General features: G+C 39.4%; 1 protein-coding gene across 7 annotated transcripts in view; it reads left to right on the forward strand.

Annotated features, from left to right (window-relative positions):
• MGAT5 (alpha-1,6-mannosylglycoprotein 6-beta-N-acetylglucosaminyltransferase) overlaps positions 1 to 25353 on the forward strand; it is a 450048-nt gene that overhangs the window by 281421 nt on the left and 143274 nt on the right. For all 7 annotated transcript variants that reach the window (XM_023730183.1, XM_023730185.1, XM_023730187.1 and 4 more), the window contains 3 exons: positions 3033 to 3104; positions 17832 to 17993; positions 21717 to 21886. In XM_023730183.1, coding sequence (XP_023585951.1) covers positions 3033 to 3104; positions 17832 to 17993; positions 21717 to 21886 — 404 coding nt within the window. The remainder of the gene's footprint in view (positions 1 to 3032; positions 3105 to 17831; positions 17994 to 21716; positions 21887 to 25353) is intronic.

The following is a 25353-nucleotide window of genomic DNA, read 5'->3' on the forward strand; positions in this document are numbered from 1 at the left end:
TACGGTGTGAGGTATGGGTCCTGTTTCATTTTTTTGCAAATGGATATCCTGTTTTGCCAGCACCATTTGTTAAAAAGACTGTCTTTTCCCCATTTGATGGACTTTGGGCCATTGTCGAAGATCCGGTGACCGTAGGTGGATGGATTTACATCTGGGTAGGACCTGCAGTATTTCGTTCTGTAGTACACAGGGTCACTAAGAGTCAGAACTGATGTGATGGCACCTAACGATAAAACATTGTCTATACTTTCAGGCAAGCCCTTGAATCCTTGAAAAATATTATCCAGTGATTCAGAGTAAGAACTGAGATAAATGATCAGTTTCAAACAGGAATTAAAGCTTCAAGTATTCTATAAGGAAGTCATGTTTTAAAAGTTCACCTTGGACTGAATTTTCAGCAGAGTGAACCTTGGAAGATTAGTCTTGGGATGGGGGAGTGGACTGGAATGTATTGTCCTTTCTCAGTATCTTGTCTCACTAATGCCTCTCCTTCAGGTTGATTTTCTTTATTCACAGTCTTGTTTCATCTTTCCCCATCATGCTACTCAAGGGGAAATTTTTTTATCTTGTCATGTTGCTAGGTAAATGTAGTTACTTATTTAGTGTGAGATTTATTTCAAGCCTGTGCTCTTTGTTTTTTGTTTTTTGGGTTTTGTTTTGTGTGTAGGCTGTTGGAGATCTCACAGTCATGTCTGCAATCCATTTGACGCGTTCATATTATAAGTATGTTTTACAGCAATGTTTTATTGAGTCCATTTACAAAAATTTAATTTGAACTAAATAATTCATTGTGGCCTAAGAACATGAGGCACAGATGTGTGTGGTGCTGCTGGGACCAACCAGGACTTCATCTACATGCAGGCTTCTTTTCTACTGGTTTCCACCAATTTTCTCTTACATGGAGTTCCACATAATGCCTTCCCTGGTGATATTTCTCTAAGGTCAGTAATTAGACCATGAAGGTCCAAGGCAAGTTACTATCTTTTTTTTTTTTTTTTTTTTTAAAGTAAGAACCATTTCATCTTTCCTTATGGGGCATCTCTGAAGTCTTTCATAAATATGGTAAAGTCAAATTTTACTTTGGAGTCCTTGGGTGGTGCAACTGATTAAGCACTCGGCTGCTAACTGAAAGGTTGGAAGTTCAAATCCACCTACAGGCACCTCAGAAAAAAAGACCTGACAATCTACTTCCAAAATATGAACCACTGAAAACCCTATGGAGCACAGTTGTACTCTGACACACACAGAATCGACTCGACAGCAGTTGTTTAATTTTATTCCACCAAAATTAAAGAGAACACTGCACTTTTTCTCTCAAGGGATTCCACCCTCCCCTAGCCTTGCTACCCTCTGCTTCTTGCTTTTAGACTATTTACAGTGGCAGTTGCCTTTATGCAGATCAGGCCAGTTATTTTTGGTCGTAGTAAAAGTCACCTTGCTTTAAGAGTAGTTTCTAGATTAGTGAAAGTGACATGTTTCTTTGAAAGCTGACCCGGAGCTAGGGGACAGACCATCTTGTCTGACTCTGCTTTGCTAACCCATGAGCTATGGTCTCACACACACCACTCCTGACTCAATGACCCCTCCATGGATGTTCCCCACCTCCTACCTCTGTTAAGTTTTATAGGTCCACCCGGCCAACACAAAGAAAAATTATTTTCAGTGGCTGTTTATTGTTAGGTGCCATTGAAATGATGTTGACACATAGCGACCCCATGTGACAGAGTAGAACAGCCCCATTGGGTTTTTTTGGCTGTAATCTTTTATGGAAGCATATTGCTAGGTCTTTCTCCTGTGGAGCTGCTGGGTGGGTTGGAACTACCAACCTTTCGATTAGCAACCAGGTGTTCAATCATTGCACCACCAGGGCTGCTTGGCTGTTTATTAGCCAAACCCCCTCAAAAAAAAAAAAAAAATCCTGTTGCCATTGAGTTGATTCTGACTTATAGCTACCCTATAGGACAGAGTAGAACTGCCTTGTAGGGTTTCCAAGGAGTAGCTGGTGAATTCAAACTGCCAAACTTTTGCTTAACAGCTGAGCTCTTAATCACTATGCCACCAGGCTCCCATAATCCCATTATATATTAGTAAATAGGTGATAGCCTGTCTTGAAATTATATAGCCAGTTTTGATAAAGAGGCCAGGCATCAGTATTACTCAGTGCATTTCTTGTATAATTTTCTGTTTTTCCTTTACTAGAAATTAATTTGCCTTATCTTCTTTGATAACCTTTGTTGAAGTAATTCTTATAAAATCTGGCATTTTTCCCTCCAGTTTTCTTCTCCCTGCTCTTTAAACCCTGTACATTGACAGAGCAATCCATCTTCCAGAACAGCTCTTACAAGATCAGTGAGGTTTTTTTTTTTTCCCCCACCCCTTAGGTTTTACCACTTTATTTCTTGAGATAGGGTGAAGTGAAGCACCAGACAATGAGGAAGGCCTTGACCATTAGTCTTAAACTTCCTGTTGCGTTCTTAATTGTGAGATAAATGGTTGAGTTATGTGATTCAAATGCCATCCTGTTTCATTTTCAGACATGCCATAGCAGTTAATAATCATTGCTCTCTTTTGCTAAATAGTTGCAGAGGCACATTGACCTCCTTATTCTCCTGCAACAATGTTCAAGTCTTTTAAATTTCTGCCATATGAACCCCTCTTCTTCTGGTGTGGTAGTATGAGGGTTAAATGATGTAAGGAATCAGTGGCTGGAAAGTACCTTGAAGGACAAATGTAAAGTGTTATTATTTGCTCCATTTGACCTTTTCTGATTATTTCATCTGAGAGGACACCTGTATCTGGCACCTGTACTCCTACATTGCTAGCTAAATGTAGGGGTTTTACTAATAATAATAAACCCAAAAAACCAAACCCATTGCCGTCGAGTTGATTCCGACTCACAGCGACCCTATAGAAGCCAACATTAATATAATGCTTATGTGTTCCAGGTACTGTTCTCAGTTCTTTGTGCATACATTAATTCATTTAAAGAAATAGCGTAAGGGTACTTAGTGTCTCTGATTTATGTTTTTCAGGTTGAAAATTGGTGTCCTCGTTTACCTTGGAGAGGGAAAAATCCCTATGAAGAAGCTGATCATAATTCATTGGTAAGTGATTTTGGAAACTTCTTATTAGGCTTGTGCATTTAGGTCAGATGCCAAATGAGTGCACATGGACTCGTCTAGAAACTCAAGCTATAATGTGAAATAATGTTAAACTGAAGAAGTTCTGTCACCAGTCCTGTGGAAATCTGGGTGACCAAATCAGTCAACCAGTTAACATATATTTATTTATGGAGCAATTCTCTGAAGGTTCCAAAATACATGCAACTCATATGAACAAGACCTGGTACCAGACATGGAAGCACTCAGTGATCTAATGAGGGTGATTGTTGTAAGTAATGACCATACCTGTCATAAGCACTGTCATAGAGGCCCATGGGAATTAATGCAGAAGTTACAATCTCAGCCTGCAGGGGCCAGGGGAGACTTCATAGAGAAGTCGACATTGGAGCTGAATTTAAAATGAGTGAGAATTCTGGGAAGATGGCAGTGTAAACAGACCATTGTTCCAACCTTCCTCCACAAATACAACAAGGAATACAAGGAAGAAATACCACACGGCTTTGAGGGACTCTGAATCAGCGATCAGAGGAGAGCAGCAGGGAACTGCAGATAGGCAAGAATCAAGGAGTTAACAATGAGTCACATACAATAGGAAAACCACTTCTCCCACCATCCTTGCTCCTCCTCCCAGCCACGGGGGCTGCTGGCTGCTGTGAACTGGGGAATAGGCCTCGAAAAAGAGCAGGTTTCCCTAACTACCATACCCCCTGCCTGTATAAAGAGACAGGACACCAAGATTCTGCTCTAAAATCAACAAGCAGACCTTCCTGGGGGTCCATTTGGTGTGTGCCAGCACCTCCCCAACCCAGACACTATCAGCTGCAAGCCTTCTGTGAATTGCTACAGAAGCCCCCCTGCAGTGGATCTACTCTCATAGTCAACACTCTGCCTGCCTCCGTTGGAACCCCATAGCTCAGGCCTCTGAAACCAACAGTCAGGACCTCTTGAGGAGTCAGTTTGGATCTGCCTACTCCCCCTTCCAGTTGGTGCTAAGGACTACTGGGACTGCTGTGTACTAGGAAGCAGGCATCTTGAGTAGAGGCTACTCCCACAGCCAACATAGCACAGGGGGAACTCTCACAGCAACAAGATAGGGGTCTGTTCAGAGCATGACAGCCCCTCCCCCAACCAGACACTGTTACCTGCAAGGCTGCAGTGAATTGCTACAGAAGACCCCTGGAGTGGAGCCTGCTCTCATAGTCAGCACTCTACCTGCCTCTCTGGGCACCCCATAGCTCAGGCCTCTGAAACCAACAGGACAAACCTCCCTAGGGGTTAATTTGGGTTAGGTTGCCCCCACTTCTGGTTGGCGCTGAGAACTGATGTTTGAGGCTGCAATGTGCTAGGAAATGGGCATCTTAAATGGAGGCTACCCCCATAGCCAGCATGCTAGAGGGTGGGCTCTGATAGCAACAATGCAGACCTCCCTCGGGGTCCATTCAGAGTGTGACAATCCCTCCCCCACACAGTAAATGTTGGCTGCTGGACTGATATAAACTCCTACAGAAGGTCCCCTACAGTGGAGCCAGGAGGAGGGTCACCTAAGAGGAGACTGCCCCTCCACCCCCAACCACCACAGGGCCACTGGGGCCCTGAAACCAAAAACACAGGTCTCTTGGAGGTTCTTCCAGGGAGTACCAGCACCTCCTCCTCCTGAAACAGAGGAAGGTCTGCTTGTGCTTCCCCTGAAAGCCAGCTGAGATAGATGCAGAACCCACAGAGCAGAGAAAGAAGCCTCGGGCAAAACTGGAGGACAACACCCAGCCCCAAAAGGCGCTCACTGGGTATGGGTTCTCTAACTGAAAATGTGGTCACAGAAAAACAAAATGAGAAGGGAGTAATAACTAGAGAGAAAGAGAGAACTAAGGTCATCTGGTGAAAAGATTGATTAGTATGCGATATTTCACCTCAGTGGTAGTGCCAGCTGGAGGACGAATTGATCATAGCATGTTTTCTGATGTGTTTGGGAGAGACTGAAAGTTGAAAACTGAGATCTAGAACTTTTGAATCCTAATTAAACCAGGGAGGGAAAAGGATCTATCACAGAGAGGGAGAGGAAATGGTAAGCAAAGGCTGAAGACTGCCCACTCAAGATTTTTGTGCAGAAAATAATGTGGGAAAACCACCAAGTGAGGGGAAGGGGACTGAGAAAGTTAACACTCTCAAAAATTCCAATGCCCCAACAAAAAATCACAAGACACGTAAAGAACAGAGAAACAATGATGCATCCAAATGAACATGACAAAGGGAATGAAAGCACATCTAGGGATGACCAAATAATTAAAAGAATGGAGGAATATAATACAACAATGTTAAACATAATTAAAGACCTAAGGGAAAACATGGACAAAGAGTTAAAATAAATAAGGAAGCAATGCAAGAAGAAAATGAGGATCTAAAAAACAATGATACTGCAACTGAAAGGGACAATAACTGCAATGATAAGCACAATGGAAGGAATTACAAACAGATTTAATCAGGCAGAAGAAAGAATCAGCAAATTAGAGTATAAGATAGTTAAAATTACAAATGCTGAAGATCAGTAAGAGCAGAGGCTCAAGAATGCTGAGCACAGTTAAATGGAATTATTGGATAACAACAAGAGACCTAATATATGCATTATGGGAAGTCCAGTAAGAGATGAGAGAGAAAAAGGGACAGAAAGAATATTTAAATAAATAATGACAGAAAATATACCCAATCTAATGAAGGACATGAATCTACAAATCCGAGAAGCCCAGAGAACCCCAACCAGGATAAACCCAAAGAGGTCTACACCAAGACACATCATAATTAGGTTCTCAAGAAGTAAAGATAAAGAGAGATTCCTGAAAGCAGTGAGAGAGAAGCAAATGCTCACATACAAAATATTCCCAGTAAGATTAAGTGCCGATTTCTACTAAGAAACATTGGAAGCCGAAGGCAATGGAGTGATACATTTAAAATGCTGAAAGAAAAAAACTGTCAACCAAGAATACTATACCCAGTGAAACTATCCTTCAAGAATGAGAGTGAAATTAAAACATTCTCAGATAAACTGAAGCTGAGAGAGTTCATATCCACCAGACCAGCCGTATAAAAAATACTAGTGGGAGTTCTGTAGATGGAAGGGAAATGACACTAGAAAGTCATTCAAAGCTGTGCATAGAAAGAAAGATCCCTAATACAGGGAAATGCATGGACAAGTATAAGGGCTAGTAATAAGGTAGTCATGCTTGGTAATTCTAAATGTTTTGTCCTTCAGTTTTTTTAATAACAAATACGTAAAAAGCAAGGATAAAATTATGTTACAAAGCACAAGAAATATGAAAACAAAATTAGGGATTACAACTACAAAAGAGGGGAGAGGAATGGTATAGATGCAGAACTTCTTGCATGTTACTGAAATTGCATTGGTACCAGCTTACCCTGGAATATCATAAATATAAGCTGTTAAATGTAATATTCATGGTAACCACTAAGAAAATATTTAAAAAATATGCACAAAAGGAGAACAGAAGAGAACCAAAAAGGCTCACTACAGTAAACCAACAAAACACAAAAACAAGTAGTAGTAAATGACAAAGACAAAGAAGGCATCTTAAACATAAAAAAATAGCAAAATTATTGGTAAATAGAGTGAATGTAAATGGACTGAATGCTCCAATCAAAAGGCCAAGAGTGGCAGTATGGATTAAAAAAAAAAATGATCCAACTATTTGCTGTTTACAAGGAACACACCTTAGATCAAGGACATAAATAGGTTGAAAGTGAAAGGATGAAAAAAAATTCCATGCAAATATTAGCCAAAAGAAGGCTGGGGTGGCAGTATTAATATCAGACAAAGTAGACTTTAAGACAAAATCTGTTAGAAGAGATAAGAATGGACATTATATAGTAATAAAAGGGTCAATTAATGAAGAACGTTTAACAATCATAAATATATATGCACCCAATATTGGAGCACCTAAATATATAAAGGAAATACTGATAAAATCGAAGGAGAAATACACAGCACTACTATAGTTGGAGACATCAATACACTACTTTCCATACTGAAACAAAACATCTAGAAAGATCAGCAAGGAAACAGAAGACCTGAATGACACTATAAACCAACTAGATTTACAGACATATATTGAACACTTCACCCAACAACAGCACAATATACATTCTACTCCAGTACACTTGGATCAGCCTTCAGGACAGACCATGTGTTAGGTCACAAAGCAAGTCTTTATAAGTTGAAAAAGATTGAAATCATATAAAGTATTTTCTCTGACCACAACAGAGTAAAGCTAGATATCAATAATAGGAAAAACAAACAAAAAAACTGGAGAATACACAAACACATGGAAATTAAACAACAGACTATTAAACTACCAATTGATCAAGTAAGAAATCAAAAGAAAAATCACATATTTCTTAGATTTAAATGAAAATTTAAGCAAAACATACCAAAATTTACAGGATAGAGCAAAAGCGGTACTCAGATGGAAGCATATAGCAGTAAATGCCTACATGAAGAAAGAAGAAAGATCTCAAATCAACAGCCTAACTGAACAACTCCAGGAACTAGAAAGAGAAGAGCAAGCTAAGCCTAAATCTACCAGAAGAAAGGAAGTAACAAAAATCAGAGCCAAAACAAATAAAATCAAAAACATCAAAACAATGGAATCAGTAAAACCAGAAATTGGTTCTTGGAAAAGATCAATAAAATTGACAAACCTTTAGCTAGACTGACAGAGAAAAAAGGAGAAGAGATACAAATAACAAAAATAAGAAATGAAAGAGGGGACATTACAACTGACCCAATAGAAATAAAGAAAATTATGACAGAATATTATGAACAACTATACAGCAACAAACTGGATAACCTAGATGAAATGGAAAGATTCTTAGAAGCACACAACCTCCCCAAATTGACTCAAGAGGAAATAGAAAGTCTCAACAGACCCATAACAAGTAGAGATTGAATCAGTGAGCAAAAACTTCCTGACTAAAAAAATGTCCTGGACCAGAAGACTTCACTGGGGTATTCTACCAAACATTTAGCGAAGAATTGATACCAATGTTGTTTAAACTCTTCCAAAAGATAGAGAAGGAGGGAGTACTCCCTAATTCATTATATGAGGTGCATATAACCCTTAAGCAAAACCAGACAGAGACACTGCAAGAAAACTACAGGCCAATATCTCTTATGAATTTTTTTTAAATTTTTTATTGTACTTTAGATGAAGGTTTACAGAACAAATAGTTTCTCATTAAACAGTCAGTACACATATTGTCTTATGACATTAGTTAAGAACCCCACGACATGTCAACACTCTCCCTTCTCGACCTTGAGGACCTTTTTTTTTGGTGAAAATATACATAGCCAAAGTTAAACCATTTCAAAAGTTTCTACATATACAATTCAGTGACATCAATTACATTTTTCCAGTTGTGCTGCTATTCTCACTATCCTTTTCCAAATTATTCCATCACCATTATCTTCAACTCACTGTCCCCTAGGCTTCCTGTCAAACCTTTTGATCTCACATAGACAATTCTTTTTTTTTTTTTTTGTACCTTAGATGAAGGTTTGCAGAACAAATAGTTTCTCCTTAAACAGTTGGTACACATATTGCCCTATGAAAGTGGTTAACAAACCCATGACATATCAACACTGTCCCTTCTCAACTTTGGGTTCCCTATCACCAGCTTTCCTGTCCCCTCCTGCCTTCTAATCCTTGTCTCTGGACCGCTGTGCCTCATTAGTCCCATTTTGTTTTATGAGCTGTCCAATCCCTGGCTGAACAGTGAACCTCGGAAGTGACTTCACCATTGAGCTAAAAGGGTGTCTGGGGGCCATACTCTCGGGGCTTCTCCAGTCTGTCAGGCCAGTAAATCTGGTCTGTTTTTGTGTGTGTGGGTTAGAATTATGTTCTACATCCTTTTCCAGCGCTGTCCAGGACCCTTTATTGTGATCCCGGTCAGAGCAGTCAGTGGTGGTAGCCGGGCACCATCTAGCTGCACTGGACTCAGTCTAGTGGAGGCCATGGTAGCTCTGATCCATTAGTCCTTTGGGATAATCTTTTCCTTGTATCCTGTTCTCTTCATTCTCCCTTGTTCCCAAAGGGGTGAGACCAGTGGAGTATCTTAGATGGCTGCTCACAGGCTTTTAAGACAACAGATGCTACTCACCAAAGTAGAATGTAGAGCATTGTCTTTTATGCCAGTTGAGCTAGATGTTCCCCGAGACCATGGTCCTCACAGCCCTCCACCCAGCAATTCAGTCCCTCAGGGAGTTTGGAAGTATCTATGGAGCTTCCACGACCTTTCGTTGAACAAGTTGTGCTGGCTTTGCCAGTAACGTGTACTGTCTTACCCTTCACCAAAGTTACCACTTATCTATTTAGTCACCCCCACTTCCATCCCTCGTAACCAACACAGATTGTTCTTTTTGTGTGTAAACTCTTTCGAGTTATACAGTAGAGGTCTCATACAATATTTGTCCTTTTGTGATTGACTTACTTCACTCAGCATAATGTCCTCCAGTTTCATCCATGTTATGAGATCCTTCACAGATTCATCATTGTTCTTTATCTTTGTATAATACTCCATTTGTGTATGTACTATAGTTTGTTTCTCCATTCATCTGTTGATGGGCATCTAGGTTGTTTCCATCTTTTTGCTATTGTGAACAGTGCTTCAGTGAATATGGGTGTGCATATGTGTATTAGTGTGTGACGGCTCTTATTTCTCTAGGATATTTTCCTAGGAGTGGGATTGCATTTTGTAGTGCTTTTTTTTGTGGTGCTGACATTTTCTTTGTTCCTCTTACTCTCCTGTGCGGAGTTCTTTTTGTTTGTGAGTTTTTTTTTTTTTTCATTTCATTTGTTTTTGTAGGTTTTATTTTTACTGAGACCTTATGTTTTTCTTCTTTATTTTGATGAGTAGGTTTGTTAACTTCCTTTGTGGTTACTTTGAAACTTACCCTTCTCTTCCTAGATTTGAACCAGTCTATTATTACTTGGTGTCACGTGACTTCCTCTCCATTAGAAGGTTCTATACCTACACCGTTTATTCCCTCTTTTATTGTTCTGATGCTGTTGTCATTTACAGACTAACCTCTCTGGTTCCCTTTTGTAATTCTTTTGGCTTTGCATAGTCCTTAAGAGTTCATTTCTTAGGTTGGTATCTGGCTAGTACAATCCTGTGTTCTGTATTCAGCCTGTGGTCTGATATTGTTTGTTCTCAGCTTGAAGGACTTTCTTTAATAAGTCTCGTTAAGTTTGGTTTGGCTTTTACATAGTCGCTTAATTTCTGTTTATCTGGAAATGACCTAATTTCACCATCATATTTGAACGAGAGTTTTGCAGGGTATGTTATTCTTGCCTGGCAGTTTTTTTCTGTCGAGGTTTTATATATGTCATCCCATTGCCTTCTTGCCTGTGTGGTTTCTGCTGAATAATCTGAGCTTAGTCTTATTGTTTCTTCTCTGTATGTGACTTCTTGTTTTTCATGAGCTGCTCTCAGGATTCTTTGTTTGTCCTTGGTTTTGGAAAGTGTGATTATAATATGCCTTGGTGATTTTCTTTTGGGTCTATCCTATATGGAGTTTGTTGAGCTTCTTGGATGGCCAGCTTTTCATGTTTCATAATATTGGGGAAGTTTTCTGTCAGCAGTTCTTCAATGATCCTTTCTGTGTTTTCTTCACCTGTTCTGGAACTCCGATCACTCACAGATTTTTGCTTTTGATTGTATCCCACATAATTCTCGGGGTTTCTTCATTTTTCTTCATTCTTTTTTCTGATTTTTCCTCATACAGAGTTGTATCGAAGTGTTTTTCTTCACAGTTTCTCTGATCCTATCTTCCATCATTTCAAACCTGCTCCTCAGCCCTTCTATGACACTGTTCATTTCTGAAATCTTGTTGTTTATCTTTTGGATTTCTAATTGTTGTTTTTGTATGATTTCTAGTTGTGAATTTATTTTGGCATTTTGTTCCTGTATTAGTTTCTTGAATTCTTCCATTTTTTTGTCTGTGTTTTCCATGAATTTGTCTGCCTTTTCCATGAATTTTTCTATTTTTTCCTCATTTTTGTCTGCTTTTTGCTCCAACTCTTGGGTAATTCTGAATATTAGAGATTTGAATTCCCTGTCAGTTAGGTCTAGTGCCTTTTCTTCTACTGGAAGGTCATTTGGTGTTTTATTTTGGACCCCTACTGGAACCATCCTGTCCTGTTTTTGTAAATGTTTTGATATTGTCTGCTGTCTTTCGGGCATTCAGTTGTTATTTTGCTCATTTATTGATTGTAGATTTGTTTGTTTCATCCTGCTTTTTTGGTTTTATTTGGTTATGTCTGAGCAGGCGAACCGTGCATTCTTTGTTGTTTGCTCGTCTGTGGGCATGATACTTTTTGCCTTCTTCTCCAATGGGCAGGGTCAGTCACTCATGTATGGTACAGCAGGGCAGGTTCAGCTGAAGGGGAGTTGCTGGGATAGGTTTTTTGTGGCACGTACCAGGGCTGACAGTGCGGACTGGGAATCAGTGCAGGGCAGGTTCCAGCAGGCCGTGCCTGTGCTGCTTGGGAGTGTGATGTTCAGCTCACGGTGTAGGTAGGCAGGAAGGAGGGGGTAGATTGTGATGTGTGGAGCTAAGATGTGTATGGGAAAGACGAGAGAGAGAGGAAAGAGGAACAGGAGCCAAAAAACATACACACAAACTAAAAAGAGTGTTAAGGGAGCTTGCTATTGGAGCAGAGAGATGAGAGACTGAGAAATGGGCTAAAAATATTTTAAAAAAAGAAAGAGGGTAAAATAAAAAAATGAATAAATCGAGAAACTGGAAATGAAGAAAGACAAAAAGGGAATAAGAGAGAGAAGAAAACTAAACAAAGAAATGAAAAAAAAAAAAAAGAAAGAAAAAAGAAATGCCCCCAGGGATGTCCCTGTGCGTCTGTGCAGAGTAAGGGACTAGCTTCCAAGCTATGTGGTACTGCCTGGCTAGAAGGGGCTCTGAAGCCAAGAAGAGAAAAAGAAAACAAACAAACAAGTCAAAACAGAACAAATCAGAGCAAACAAACAAAAAAGCCCCGGGGGTCCCACCAGCATGGCGGCATGGGCCGGGAAGCAGTTTCACAGTCGAGCGGTGTCTTGCAGCCTTTCAGGAAGAACCAAAGATGGCGCATGGAACCAGGTATTTGAGAGAAAGGAGGGGGAGGTGGTGAGAGGTAAAGAAGAAATCTAAAGAAGTGGAAAAAAGCAACAGCAGCAGCCAAAAAATGGCACTCAGGGAGCTGGCCAGTGTGGGCGGGTGGAATCCAAGTGGCACTGTGGGGAAGCTCGTGCTTCCTGGCCAATAGACTGTGGCTGTAGGAAGCAGAGGAGGCTAAGGAGGGGTGAAGAAGGGTGGGGAGTGGTAAAGCCTGTATCGTGGGTTACCGGTTGCTCAGCCTCCTGCTGGAAGCTCCGTGACGCTGCTTTCTTGTACCTCCTGTTTGCTGATCTCCGATGGGAATCCAAGATGGCAGATCCGTGCTGTGGTAGCTGATAGGGGACCTCTGCATGTATCTCTCCTCACGCTCTGTTCTCTGTCAGTTTCTTATTCTACTCGGTGCTTGGCTGAGTTCTTTATCTCTTCAGTTGATGCTTTGGGTTTCAGGATTGACGTGTGACTCTATTTGACTTAGTTTTTCTCATCTTTGCTGCCTGTTATGAATTTTGATGCAAAAAATCCTCAAAAAAAAAAAAAAAAAACTAGCAAACAGAATCCAACAGCATATTAGAAGAGTCATACACCATGACCAAGTAGGATTTATTCTAGGAATGCAGTGGTGGTTCAATATTAGAAAATCAATCAACATAATACACTACATCAATAGAACAAAGGAAAAGGACTACATGATCATCTCTATGGATGTAGAAAAAGCATTTGATGAAATCCAACACCATTTCTTGATGAAAACCCTAAAGATTAGAATAGAAGGGAAATTCCTCAGTATGATTCAGGTTGTATATGAAAAGCCAACAGCCAACATTATACTTTACGGAGAACGATTGAGAGCGTTCCCCTTGAAATCAAAAACAAGACGGGGTGCACTCTCTCATCACTTCTATTGAATATTATATTAGAAGTCCTAGCCAGAGCAATAAGACAAGAAAAAAGAAAAGGTATCCAGTTTGGAAAAGAAGTAAACTTATTTCTATTTGTGGATGATATGATCCTATGTATAGAAAATCCCAGAGAATCTACAGTGTAACTTCTAGAGCTAATAGAGAAATTCAGAAAAGTTTGCAGGCTACAAGGTTAGGAAAAAAAAAAAAATCAGTTTGGTTTCTATACACGAGCAATGAGAAATCTGAAAGGGAAATTAGGGAAGTAATTCCATTTACAATAGCATCTAAGAGTATAAATTACCTATGAATAAATTTAACCAGGAACGTGAAAGAATTACAATGACAACTATAAAACATAGCTGAAGGAGACAAAAGAAGATTTAAATAAATGGAAAGATGTTCCATGTTCTTGGATTGGAAGACTTAACATTGTTAAGATGAGGGTATTACCCAAAGCGATCTATAGATTCAACACAATCCCAATCAAAATTCCAATAGCCTTGTTTACAGAAATGGAAAAACCAGTCCTGAACTTTATATGGAATGACAAGAGGCCCTGAATAAGCTAAAACAATGTTGAAAGAGAAGAACAAAGTAGGAGAACTCACACTTCCTGATTTTAAAACATTTTATACATTTACAGTAATCAAAACAGCCTAGTACTTGTATAAAAATAGACACTTAGATCAATGAGATAGAATTGAGAGCCCAGAAATTAACCCATACATCAGTGCTCAACTGATTTTTGACAAGGGTGCTGTCTTAGGCTGGGTTCTCTAGAGAAGCAAAACCAGGAAAGTGTATAAGTAAACTATATATAGAGAGATTTATATCAGGGAAATGACTCACACGGTTGTAGAGGCTGGAACATCCCAAGTCCCTGGGTCAGGATAGAGGCTTCTCCTGATTCACATAGCCACAGGGGCTGACGAACCCAGGATTGGCAGATCAGAGATCAGGGCTCTTGCTCACAGGCTACAAAAATCAATAAATCCCAAGACTGGCAGGCAAGACTGCAGGTAAGCTGATAGCTCAAGTCCCAAGAACCAGAGGTTACACAAACGGGAGCCTGCTGTAGGATCTAGAATGAGCAAAAGCCCATGAGCCTTGCCAGAATGTCCACTTATGTTTGATGCTGGCCACATGCCCAAGGATACTCTCTTTCTACTGATTGGCTACTCACAGTGGGTCCCATCATGGAGGTGATCACATATAAGATCTCATCCTGGAAGTGATCACTACATCATACGACTGCCAAGCTACTGAGAATCATGGCCCAGCCAAGCTGACACACAGTCTTAGCCATCACAGGTACTAAGTCCATTCAGTGGGAAAAGAAGAATTTTCAATACATGGTGTTGGGAAAATTAGATTTCCACATGCAGAAAAGTGAAACAGGACCCTTGCCTCACACTGTATACCAAAACAAATTAAAAATGGATTAAGGACCTAAATGTGCAAACTAAAACCATAAAATTCTCAATGGAAAATGCAGGGGCAATGCTGTCATACCTAGTTTTTAACAATGGATTATCTAATATAGTAACAAAAGCAGAGACAACATAAGACAAAATAAATGAGACTTTATAAAAAGTAAAAACTTTTGTTTATCAAAAGACTTTACAAAAAAAGTGAAAAGACAGTCGACCAACTGGGAGAATATCTTTGGAACTCATATATTGTATAAGAATATAATAACCAAATATATAAACCTTTGATGACCTAACAGCAAAAAGACAAACAACCCAATCATAAAATGGGCAAAAGACTTGAATAGACATTTCACCAAAGAGGACATTCAGATGGCCACCAAACACATGAAAAGATGCTCATCATCATTAGCCCTCGGAGAGATGCATATCAAAACCACAATGAGATACCATTTCACTCCCACTAGAATGGCTATGATAAAAAGTCCAAAAATAACATATGTAGGCAAGGATGTGGGGAAATTGGAACATTTACCTGTTGCTGGCGGGAATGCAAAATGGTCCAGCCATTGTGGAAAATAGTTCAGAAGTTCCTCAAGAAACTAAAAATAGAACTACAATATGACCCAACAATTCCACTCCTAGGTATATACCCAAAAGACTTGAAAGCAGAGACTCAGAGACTTGTATACCAATGTTCGTTGCAGCACTATTCACAATAGCCAAAAGGTGGAAACAACCTAAATCCTCATCAGCAGATAAATGGATAAAAAAAACCTGGTACACATATACAATGGAATACTACTCAGCCAGTAAGAGAAATTAAGTCTTTATAGATGCTACAGTATGGATACAGCCAGAAGACATCATGCTGAACGAAATACGCCAATCAGAAAAGAACAGATATTGTATGAACTCATTTATATAATAAGACAAGGGAAGGCAGATGTACAGAGACCAAGCTTTATTAGTGATTACAAGGGGTGGGAGGGAGCAGTAAAGGGGGGTTAACGATAATGGAAAAATCACATTAAGGGTAGGGTTGCACACTTGATTATTGTAACTTCTGTGAATAAGTTTTATACCTATAAAAAATTGAATTGGCAAAAAAAAAAGAACAGCTGCTGAGGCTGTTTATGTACAGCCAAACACCTCATGGCATTTGGTTCCTTGGTTTGGAGGTTTAGGGTCTTGGTTTCATGGGACATTCCAGTTAACTGGCCTAATAATGTGTTTAGTGCTTTCATTCTACCTCCTAGTTTGTTGTATAGTGCCTGGGGTCTTGAAAGCTTGCAAGCAGCCTCGAAGGCACAACAATTGGTCTCTGTTCACCTGGAGCAACAGAGGAAATAGAGTCAGGAATAGGAGGACATGGAATGTGTAGCTAGTTGCCTCCGTGAACAACTCCTTCCTTTGCCATGAGACCAGAAGAACCGGATGGTGTCCCACTACCATTACTGAACATTTTGATCAAATATTCCATAGAATAATCCTGATCAAAAGTGGAATGCAGAACAGAATTTCAGATTCTCTGGACTCTGGACTTTCTGGAGCCATGGAGGACAGATGAACCCCTAAAACTATTGCCCTGAGATTATCTTTAAACCTTAAACCAAAAATATCCCCTGAAGTCTTCTTAAAACTGAATGATAGTTTAGCTTAACTAGTGAAAAAGATCTCCTTGAGCATTATGCTCTTTTAAGAACTGTCTGTATGGGATCAAATTGACAACAACAACTCAAAAGATTAGATGGGAACCTTAGGGGGCAGTGAGTTTATGTTAATGAAGGAAGAACAACTCAGAAAAGGAGGGTGAGAATGGTTGCACAACTCAAAGAATATAATCAGTGTCACTAAATGGTACATTCAGAAACTGTTGAATTGGTGCATGTTTTACTGTGTATATTCTCAACGGCAACATACAAATAAATAAAATTTAGGGAAAAAAAAAACCATGATGTGTGAGATTATACTAGGTCAAAGAGAGAAGGAGGTCTCTCATAAAGAGAAGTGCAGTCAAAGCCACCAGTTATAAAAGAGTTTTGTGTTTCCAGGTAGTAGATCTTGGCTCAGTGGGACAAGTGTTTGGATGAGAACAGATTGGAAAGTTAGGTAGGGGACTGTAAAAGGCTTTGTATGCCATATTTAAAAGCTTAAGTCGTTTTTCTTTAAAACAGAGGTCAGCAAACTTTTTCTATAAAAAGCCAGATAGTAGATATTTTCGTTTTTGCAGGTCATATGGTCTCTATCTCAACTTCTTGACTCCTTTTGCAGCACAGAGAGTAACACAGACAATGTGTAAATGAATGGATTTGGATGTGCTCCTATAAAAGCTTATTTACAAAAACAGGCAGTGAGGAGGATTTGGCCCAAGAATCGTGGCTTTCTGATACATGCTTTAAGACCATGAGAGTTCTGGGAAATCATTGAGTTAGAGGCGACGTGATCAGATGAGTATTTTAGAATGAACTATGGTGACTCCTGAAAGATGGATTCAGTATGTTTAACTCCCTCATGAAAGAAATACTGGTATTATCATTTTTCTGTTATTTCCATCACTGGTTGTATCTAGCTACATTAGAAAAATATTCTCCCTAGATTTTAAATTGTTCTTTCTGGAATTTTAAATTGTACTCAGCTATATTAGAAAAGTGGATTCCTGACTTAAAGTTCCTTAGAAAATAATGAATTTTTTTGTTTGTTTGGACTGAGATAAAACTAGAAGTTGAACAGTTATTTCCCTCTTTACTTTATGGAACAGAAGAAGCTTTTTGCTGCCTCTATAGTGTTAGGTAGCCTGTTAAGAATTTGCTGCAGTATTCCCTGGAAGTCCAGTGCTCTGCAAAAGATCCATGTGGCACAAGAAATTTGGCCACAGAAAATTTCAGGGCACTTCAAGCATACTCATCGTGAAGAATGCATTTTAACCTGGCCCAGGGCTTTGCAATGACTGTACTGCCATTCTCAATTTCTAATTTTTTAATGATGTTCCTTACGGTGTATCGGCAGTCAGGAGCCTGCACTTCAATTTGCAAACCTGGGACCTAAAACTAAAGCTGTGCAGCAGACAAGACTCACTTTTGAAGCCCAGTATTTAATTGACTGTCTCTTTCAAGTTTTCAAATGTCATGGCATGAAAACCGTTATGTTTTCTGACATTTTATCTTCTATTCGTTTTATTAAATTTTTTTTCTAGGCAGAAATTCGTACAGATTTTAATATTCTCTACAATATGATGAAAAAGCATGAAGAATTCCGGTGGATGAGACTCCGGATCCGGCGAATGGCTAATGCGTGGATCCAGGCAATCAAGTCCCTGGCAGAAAAGCAGAATCTTGAAAAAAGAAAGAGGAAAAAAGTGAGTTTCTTATTAATTCAGTTCAGTTAGATGCCAGTTTTCTTTTAAAATTTCATTTTGCTTGGAAACAAGACTAAGAGAAATGTCACGTCTCAAATGATATACCCTCAGGGTGAACCTGCTCTGTCTTTTATATATCCATTTTTGTACAACCATATTCCTTTCCCCAGTTATAGTATTCTTGCTCAGCAGGGACCTGCACACATATTTCTTGGGTGAAGCCGAGCAGTATATATGCCTGTAAGACTTTTGTTTGAACCATCTGACTGCCTCTCTCAGTAGAGTCTGGAAACTTTTCCCCATTTCTTTTCCTGAACCCAACCTTTGAGAACATCCTGTTTCTCTTAGTTTAGTGACACCATCCATGACAATTTTGTATTTTTAGTCACTGTCAATTTTTTTGGTTTGGGCAACAGGTGAGTTCTATTGCAACTCTGTCTGGTTGATACTTCTGGTTATGTTCTTAAGAGAAAGATGTTATCAATGAATCGTGTACTGATTTGTTTCAAGTTGATGAGGAGTTGTTTGGAAAACCCTTAGAATACCTCTTGGCTTGGAAGAGTTTATATCCCATAGTTACAGATTAAGTGGTTGTGGCTTTAGATGAAGTGTTACGATTTCATAACTGAGTAAAGTGAATGATTTGTTCATACATCTAAAAAGGACATAAAAATTAGTTTTGATTTTTCTAATATGACTAATTTGATAGCCTCAAAAGAAAAAAATAGCAATACTCCAAGTTACAGTTTGATGGATCATTTTTGCTTAGATTCTGGAGTTTATGAGCCAGCAGGACCAAATGTTCTGGCACCAAATAGTCCACTGTGGAAGGACATGTGATCGGATATTCCAGATGGGCTGTAAAAAAAAAAAAAAGTAAAAGAAAAAAAGAATATATCCTGTGGAGTAGTCTGTACAGTATATTATTAAGTGAAAAAAGATAGATGGAGAAAAATGTGTATTATTTTTAAAAGGAAGACAAAGTATATGTCTCTTTATATATATGTGTATACACATACACACATATATATATGCATGTGTACTTCTTGCTCATATGAAAAAAAAATTAGAAGACTAAACCATAAAATTAAAAACAAGTGGTCATATATAGGGGGCAGAAGGGAATAGGATAGAGCATTAGGTATAAAAGCAAGATTTCTCTGAATGTATCTTTGTAGATTTGAATTTGGAACCATTTTGCATAAGTATAAAACAAAATTTAATTACAAAAAAAGAAATCTCTAAAAATCACACAGAAAATAAAATAAATAAACTGGCTACATATGTAGTTTTTATGAAAACATAGAGAAGGACTATTCTTAGTGACTAGAACATGGTTAATTTGTCTGAACATTTCTAATGGAATATCACCAAACAAAAAACAAGGACAAAATACAAAACAAAACATTTCTTCCTAATCATGTAGTAGGCAGTGGTGGTGTGATTCTTATTCTGAATCCATTTTGTGTATTGGGATAAAGTGGTTGAGTAATTATGTTAGTGTCCTTGAGAAGTGGGATTTTCAGTGTGGGAGAAAGGAGATAATAGATATAAGATGAATAATGTTAACATAAAAACTTTGTAATCCTGAGTTTGAATTGGAACTCATGATTGTTTTGTCTTTGAGGAAAAATAAATTTCTTATTTGTGTCCACTGAAAAGACCTAGAGACTGTTATTAACCTAGTAGTAATGAGCACCCCAAGCACCAGATTTTGATCTCTAAATACCATTTCCACTAAAGGATATTAGGGGATGTTGTAAAAATGGCTGCATTGGATCTGAGACAGAAGTTGTTCACGATGATCTTGGAACATCTTGTCATACCAGAGAGCAAAGAAGCTATCAAAGATTACTAGGGTTGTGTCAAAAGAATTTAGGAGCCAAGTTGGATAGCTTCCCACTGGCCAAGATGAAAGAATTTGATAATCAGTAAGGATAATAATGCAGTGTATTGAAACACATCAAATATGCTTATATCCATGATTTTATTACGATTTTTTTAAACCCCATTGGTCACTATTGGAGTATGCCAAAGAACAAATTTCTATTTTGAAAACTTGTAAGTAGGGGAAAGAATCAAGCATTTACCAGGCATTTTTTATGCAAACTGTACCTTAGGGTAACCAAATAGCAGATGAGGGGTTGTTTCTCTGTATAAGGGTATTCCAGGTAATAAATGATGAAGGAATGATAGGATATCAACATTTTGCAAACCATGATGGAGTCCCTGAGTGGTGCAAACTGTTAACACATTTGGCTGCTAACCAAAGGGTTGCATGTTTGAGTCCACCCAGAGGCACCTCGGAAGAAAGGCCTGGTGATCTACTTTCAAAAAATCAGCCTTGAAAACCCTATGGAGCACAGTTCTACTCTGACACACAAGGGGTCGCCATGAGTTGGGACTGACTCAGCAGTAACTGGTTTTGGTTATAATGGATGAATGGATCTAGCAGTGATCAAGTGGCTGCTCACAACACAAAACACAGACGCCCAGACCTTGTACCTCCCAGAGGAAGTACAAGCATCTCCTCTGAAGTAGACTGCCAGAAAATCAAATCCGAATTTGATCAATCTGTGTATCTAATTACTAATTTACTGGAAATACAAGAGACAGAGGAATCTGTTATACACTACCATTTGATTTAGTAATTCAGCAAAATCCAGAGTGTGGGAGACTCTCCTGGAAGTACAGCCCCATGGCTTTGACAAATAAATTGTAAGCACTTCCTCCTCAGAAAGAGTGATAGGGGATGAATATAGGCTGAAGGAGGGTAAGGAACACACCAGGCAATTATGATTTATTTGGCTTCTGAATCCAACAGCTGCACTTAAAAAAAATAAGTGGCCGTTGAAATGTGAACACTGACTGGATACTGGATGATATTGAAGAATTATTGACTTATAAATGTGATAATGATGTTATAGTCATATTTTTTTAAGTAAAGTTTTGTTTCTTTTAGAGATACCTTCTGAAATATTTACAGGTGAAAAGACATATCATCTAGGGTCTGCTTCAAAATAATCTAGAGAGGTTGGGAGAAAATGGGAGATGTAGATTAAATAAAGTCCCTGGGTGGTTTAAATGGTTAATGCACTTGGCTGCTAACCCAAAGGTTGGAGGTTTGAATCCACCCAGAGGCACCTGGGAAGAAAGCCTGACAGTCTACTTCTGAAAAATCAGCCATTGAGAACACTATATGGAGCATAGCTATATTCTGACACACATGGGATTGCCATGAGCCAGGGTCCACCTGAGGCAACTGTTTTTTTTTTTTTTTTTTTGTAAATTTAATAAGGTTTGTCATGAGCTAATAATTGTTGAAGCTACATGAGGCGTATACCAGGATTGACTATTATCGTGTATGCTTTTGTATGTGCTTGAAATTTTCCATATTAAACTTTAAAACTATTTCTACTGTGGGAAAAAGTCCAATATTGTTAGAAGACAAGATCATGTTGTCCTGGCTTGCTTCCCTTAATTCTGATTTTCCAGATAGAGCCCACTTTTGAAAAGCAGGTGTATCTCATCACTGCTAATGCCATAGCGATGTCAAGGGCAGCACTCACTTTCTTTTTTCTTGGTAAATGGCATACCCTACAGTGAGATTTCAGGAAAACATCAACATGAGTTTAGAATTGCTTATGGCTTTTGGGTGTGTTACTGTGGAGTTTGTCCTTGGTTCAGTGGGAATCAGTGTGTGCCTCTTTTGTTGTTTTCCAGGTCCTCGTTCACCTGGGACTCCTGACCAAGGAATCTGGATTTAAGATTGCAGAGACAGCTTTCAGCGGTGGCCCTCTTGGTGAATTAGTTCAGTGGAGTGATTTAATTACATCTCTGTACTTACTGGGCCATGACATTAGGATTTCAGCTTCACTGGCTGAGCTCAAGGAGTAAGGAGATTACTTTTCAATTTTAGAATCAGAATACAAAAAAGAAATTGTAAACTCTTAAAGCCCTCTATTAGTGTGTAATTTCTTGTGGAGGAAAATGGAAGTGATAATTCACTAAACAGGAGATAAGAAGATTATTTTCAGGAGCTAAATACATACACTGTGAAAGGATAATATGTTTTCGTTGTAGCTGCAGGCTCCAGAGGCTTCAGAAATGAATGCCAGAAAACTCAAACTAAGGAGCTTATTCTTTGCTATTACAGGTGCTTCCAACATCTGCCGCACAACACATTATTGACTTTCCTAATTCCCTGTCTCTTGATGAAATTCATACTGTTCCCGACTTAGCATCAAGCTTTCTAAATCTTAAAACAGGGCAGGTTCCTGTTTATAATTTAATTTGGATGGAATGAATTTCCTGAAAGCCCTGATCCAATCCCTTTTCAATTAGCCAACTTTCAGCTGAGTCTGTTAACTCTACCTGAGTATTCTACTTCACTGAAATTTGCTTCTAGCTCTAGCCCTTTCTTAATCCCTTTTAGATTGAGACAGCTAAGCAGGAACCCATAGATTCCCTTCACTCCATTTGGATCACTGCCCATAGAGACTTTCTACCCACTGGCCAAGTTATCATTCGGCAGTATGTCAGATGTTTTCAGGAGAAATTCCTTGAGTGAACATTCTAGAGTTACAAGGGATGTTAAAGCAATATATGTTCCACCCTCTCCTACTTTATTATCCCAGACATTGATACTCTGAAGGATCACTTGTGTTAGGTCCAAAGTCCACACCTGGTTAGTGGCAGTGTTGAGATGAAAGCAATAGATCCAATAAAGATAACAGCAGCTATCATTCGTTAAATGATTTCCATACGCCGAGTACTGTCATAAGGGCTTTAATTACAAACAGTAGTATCAACAATTATGACAGCCAAAATATTGATGATGAGTGTTCACAGCTAACATTTGTTGAGCACTTAATGTGCAGCAGATGTTGTTGTTGTTAGGTGCCGTTGAGTCAGTTCCGACTCATAGCGACCCTGTGTACAGCAGAACGAAACACTGCCTGGTCCTGCACCATCCTCACAATCGTTGCTATGTTTGAGCCCATTGTTGTAGCCACTCTGTCAATCCATCTCACTGAGGGTCTTCCTCTTTTTCGCTGACCCTCTATTTTACCAAACACGATGTCCTTCTCCAGGGACTGGTCCCTCCTGATAGCATGTCCAAAATATGTGAGACAAAGTCTCGCCATCCTTGCTTCTAAGGAGCATTCTGGCTGTACTTGCTTCCAAGACAGACTTGTTCATTCTTCTGGCAGTCTATGGTATATTCAGTATTCTTCGCCAACACCATAGTTCAAAGGCACCATTCAAGTACACCAGATACTAAGCACTTTTTATGTTTTATCTGTTTAATCCTTAGCACAAACCCAGAAGTAGTTGTTAAACTGCTTGCATTTTAAAGATGAGGAAACTGAGGCTCAGAGAACAAAATTGAATTGTTCAGCATCACATGGATAGTATGTGGGAGAGCCGGGATTTGATCCCTGTGTCTATCTGACTTTAAAGCCTGTTCCCTTAACCACATTGTCACTTTAAAGTGTAGACAGACTTGAGGCCTTCTGAACCCTTAATCACCACTGTTGTCCTTTTATCATGCTGCCTCTTGTTGCCTTCCTCCTGCTTGCTTAAAACACACAGGGTATACAAATTATAAAGTGGATTCGTTCATGCATTTAGCAGTTATTCTTTTCAGTGTTTTCTGTGGGCAGGCTCTTGTTATGGCATATGCAGAGACGACCAGCATATGGTCAAGGAGGTGCCGAGCTTCTGATAATTACAGCCCAGTTTGGTTAATGCAAATTGAAGCGTGGATGCTAGAACGTAAGCGGAAGTGCAGGAACTGTGTGAATACGGTTCACCGTATTTAGCATGTAGAGTAGTGCCTGGTACACACGGGGTGCTTATTCCTGTTTATGGAATGAATAAGTGAGGGGATAAAGAAATGAAGGAATGAGTGGGTGGTGAACAAATGGAGTACTAAGCGGTGGTGGGATGATGGGAGCACCAGGAAATACACAGGTTCTCCCTGGAGTGGGCAAGAGAGCTGGTAGAAATTTGTCAGGCAGAGGTTTAATGCTTTGATCAAGAGGAAGTCTGTAAAGTTTTTAAACATGCTGGTGACAGGGCCAGATGTGTTTTATTTAAGAAGATAATTGTGGAAGCAGCATATAGCAGTGGTTCCCAAACCTGCCACCATATTAGGATTACCTGGTCAGGGGCAGGTTATCCCGCACGATGCCTGCTTTGCCTACCAGATCGTCTGTAGTGAACAATTTCACATTTTTTCACCACATGAAAGATTCTGCTTCAAGATGTGACTGGCATTTATCTCTCCTAGCCCCACAGCACTTTCTACAGAATCAAAGCCTCTTTTCAAATTTATAATCCCTGACGGGCGGATGACCCAGTAAGCAAAGTAAGCATGGGCTTACTTGTACTTACTTACTAATCAAAGGTGTGGTGAAAGCCATGTGAAATTGTTCACTACAAATCATCTGGTAAGCAAGGGAAGTACCGTGCTTACCTTGCCTATTGGGTAATCCGCCCCTGCCTGGGATCTTTTTAAAATTCCAAAGTGCAGAGTAATTGAGTCACAGCAAGTATTTTGACACCCCCAAGTGATTACACTGGCAGACAAGTTTGGGAACCACTTAATAGTGGGCGCCCAAACAAAGAGGACCAAATCCGGCCCTCTTCCTGTATTTGTCAATCAAGTTCCATTGGAGCACAGCCACACCCATTTATTTATATAATGTCTGTGACTGCTTTGGAGTCGCTGGGTGGTATGAAGGGTCACTGTGCTCAACTGCTAACTGAAAAGTTAGTGGTTCCAGTTGACCTGGTGTTCTACTTCTGAAAAATCAGCCATTGAAAACCCTATGGAGCACAATTCTATTCTGACACACCGTGAGTCAGAATTGACTGGACAGCAACTGGTGATGGTAGATGGCTACCCCGGCAGAGTTGAGTAGTTACAAGTAGTTTGGCTTGAAAAGGTGAAAGTATTTACTGTATGGCCCTTTATAGAAAAAATTTTCTGACCCTTAGGATAGAGTGATGTAGGAAGAAAGTGGTTACAGGGATCCCAGCTTTTTCAGACACCCAGCAGAGAAGAAAAGAATGCCTGAAGCAGTGACACTGTAACACTAGAGCAGAGTCCTGAATGTGACTCTTATCCTTTGAAGCAGCATGCCCAGAATTTGGTGAAGGATTGTTACAGGGTGTGAGCAGGGGTAAAAGATATCAAGGATGACTGATTTTCTAGATGAATGCAGTATGGTTAGCTGTCATTTACTACCACCTATGAAGCTGGCATACCAATCAAGTAGATTGGCACTTTCTGAGTTCAAGGGTGGTTTTGGATGGATGGATGGATGGATGGATGGATGGATGGGTGGGTGGG

Source organism: Trichechus manatus, unplaced genomic scaffold (assembly GCF_000243295.1).
Source record: "Trichechus manatus latirostris isolate Lorelei unplaced genomic scaffold, TriManLat1.0 scaffold00033, whole genome shotgun sequence".
Lineage (NCBI taxonomy): Eukaryota > Metazoa > Chordata > Mammalia > Sirenia > Trichechidae > Trichechus > Trichechus manatus.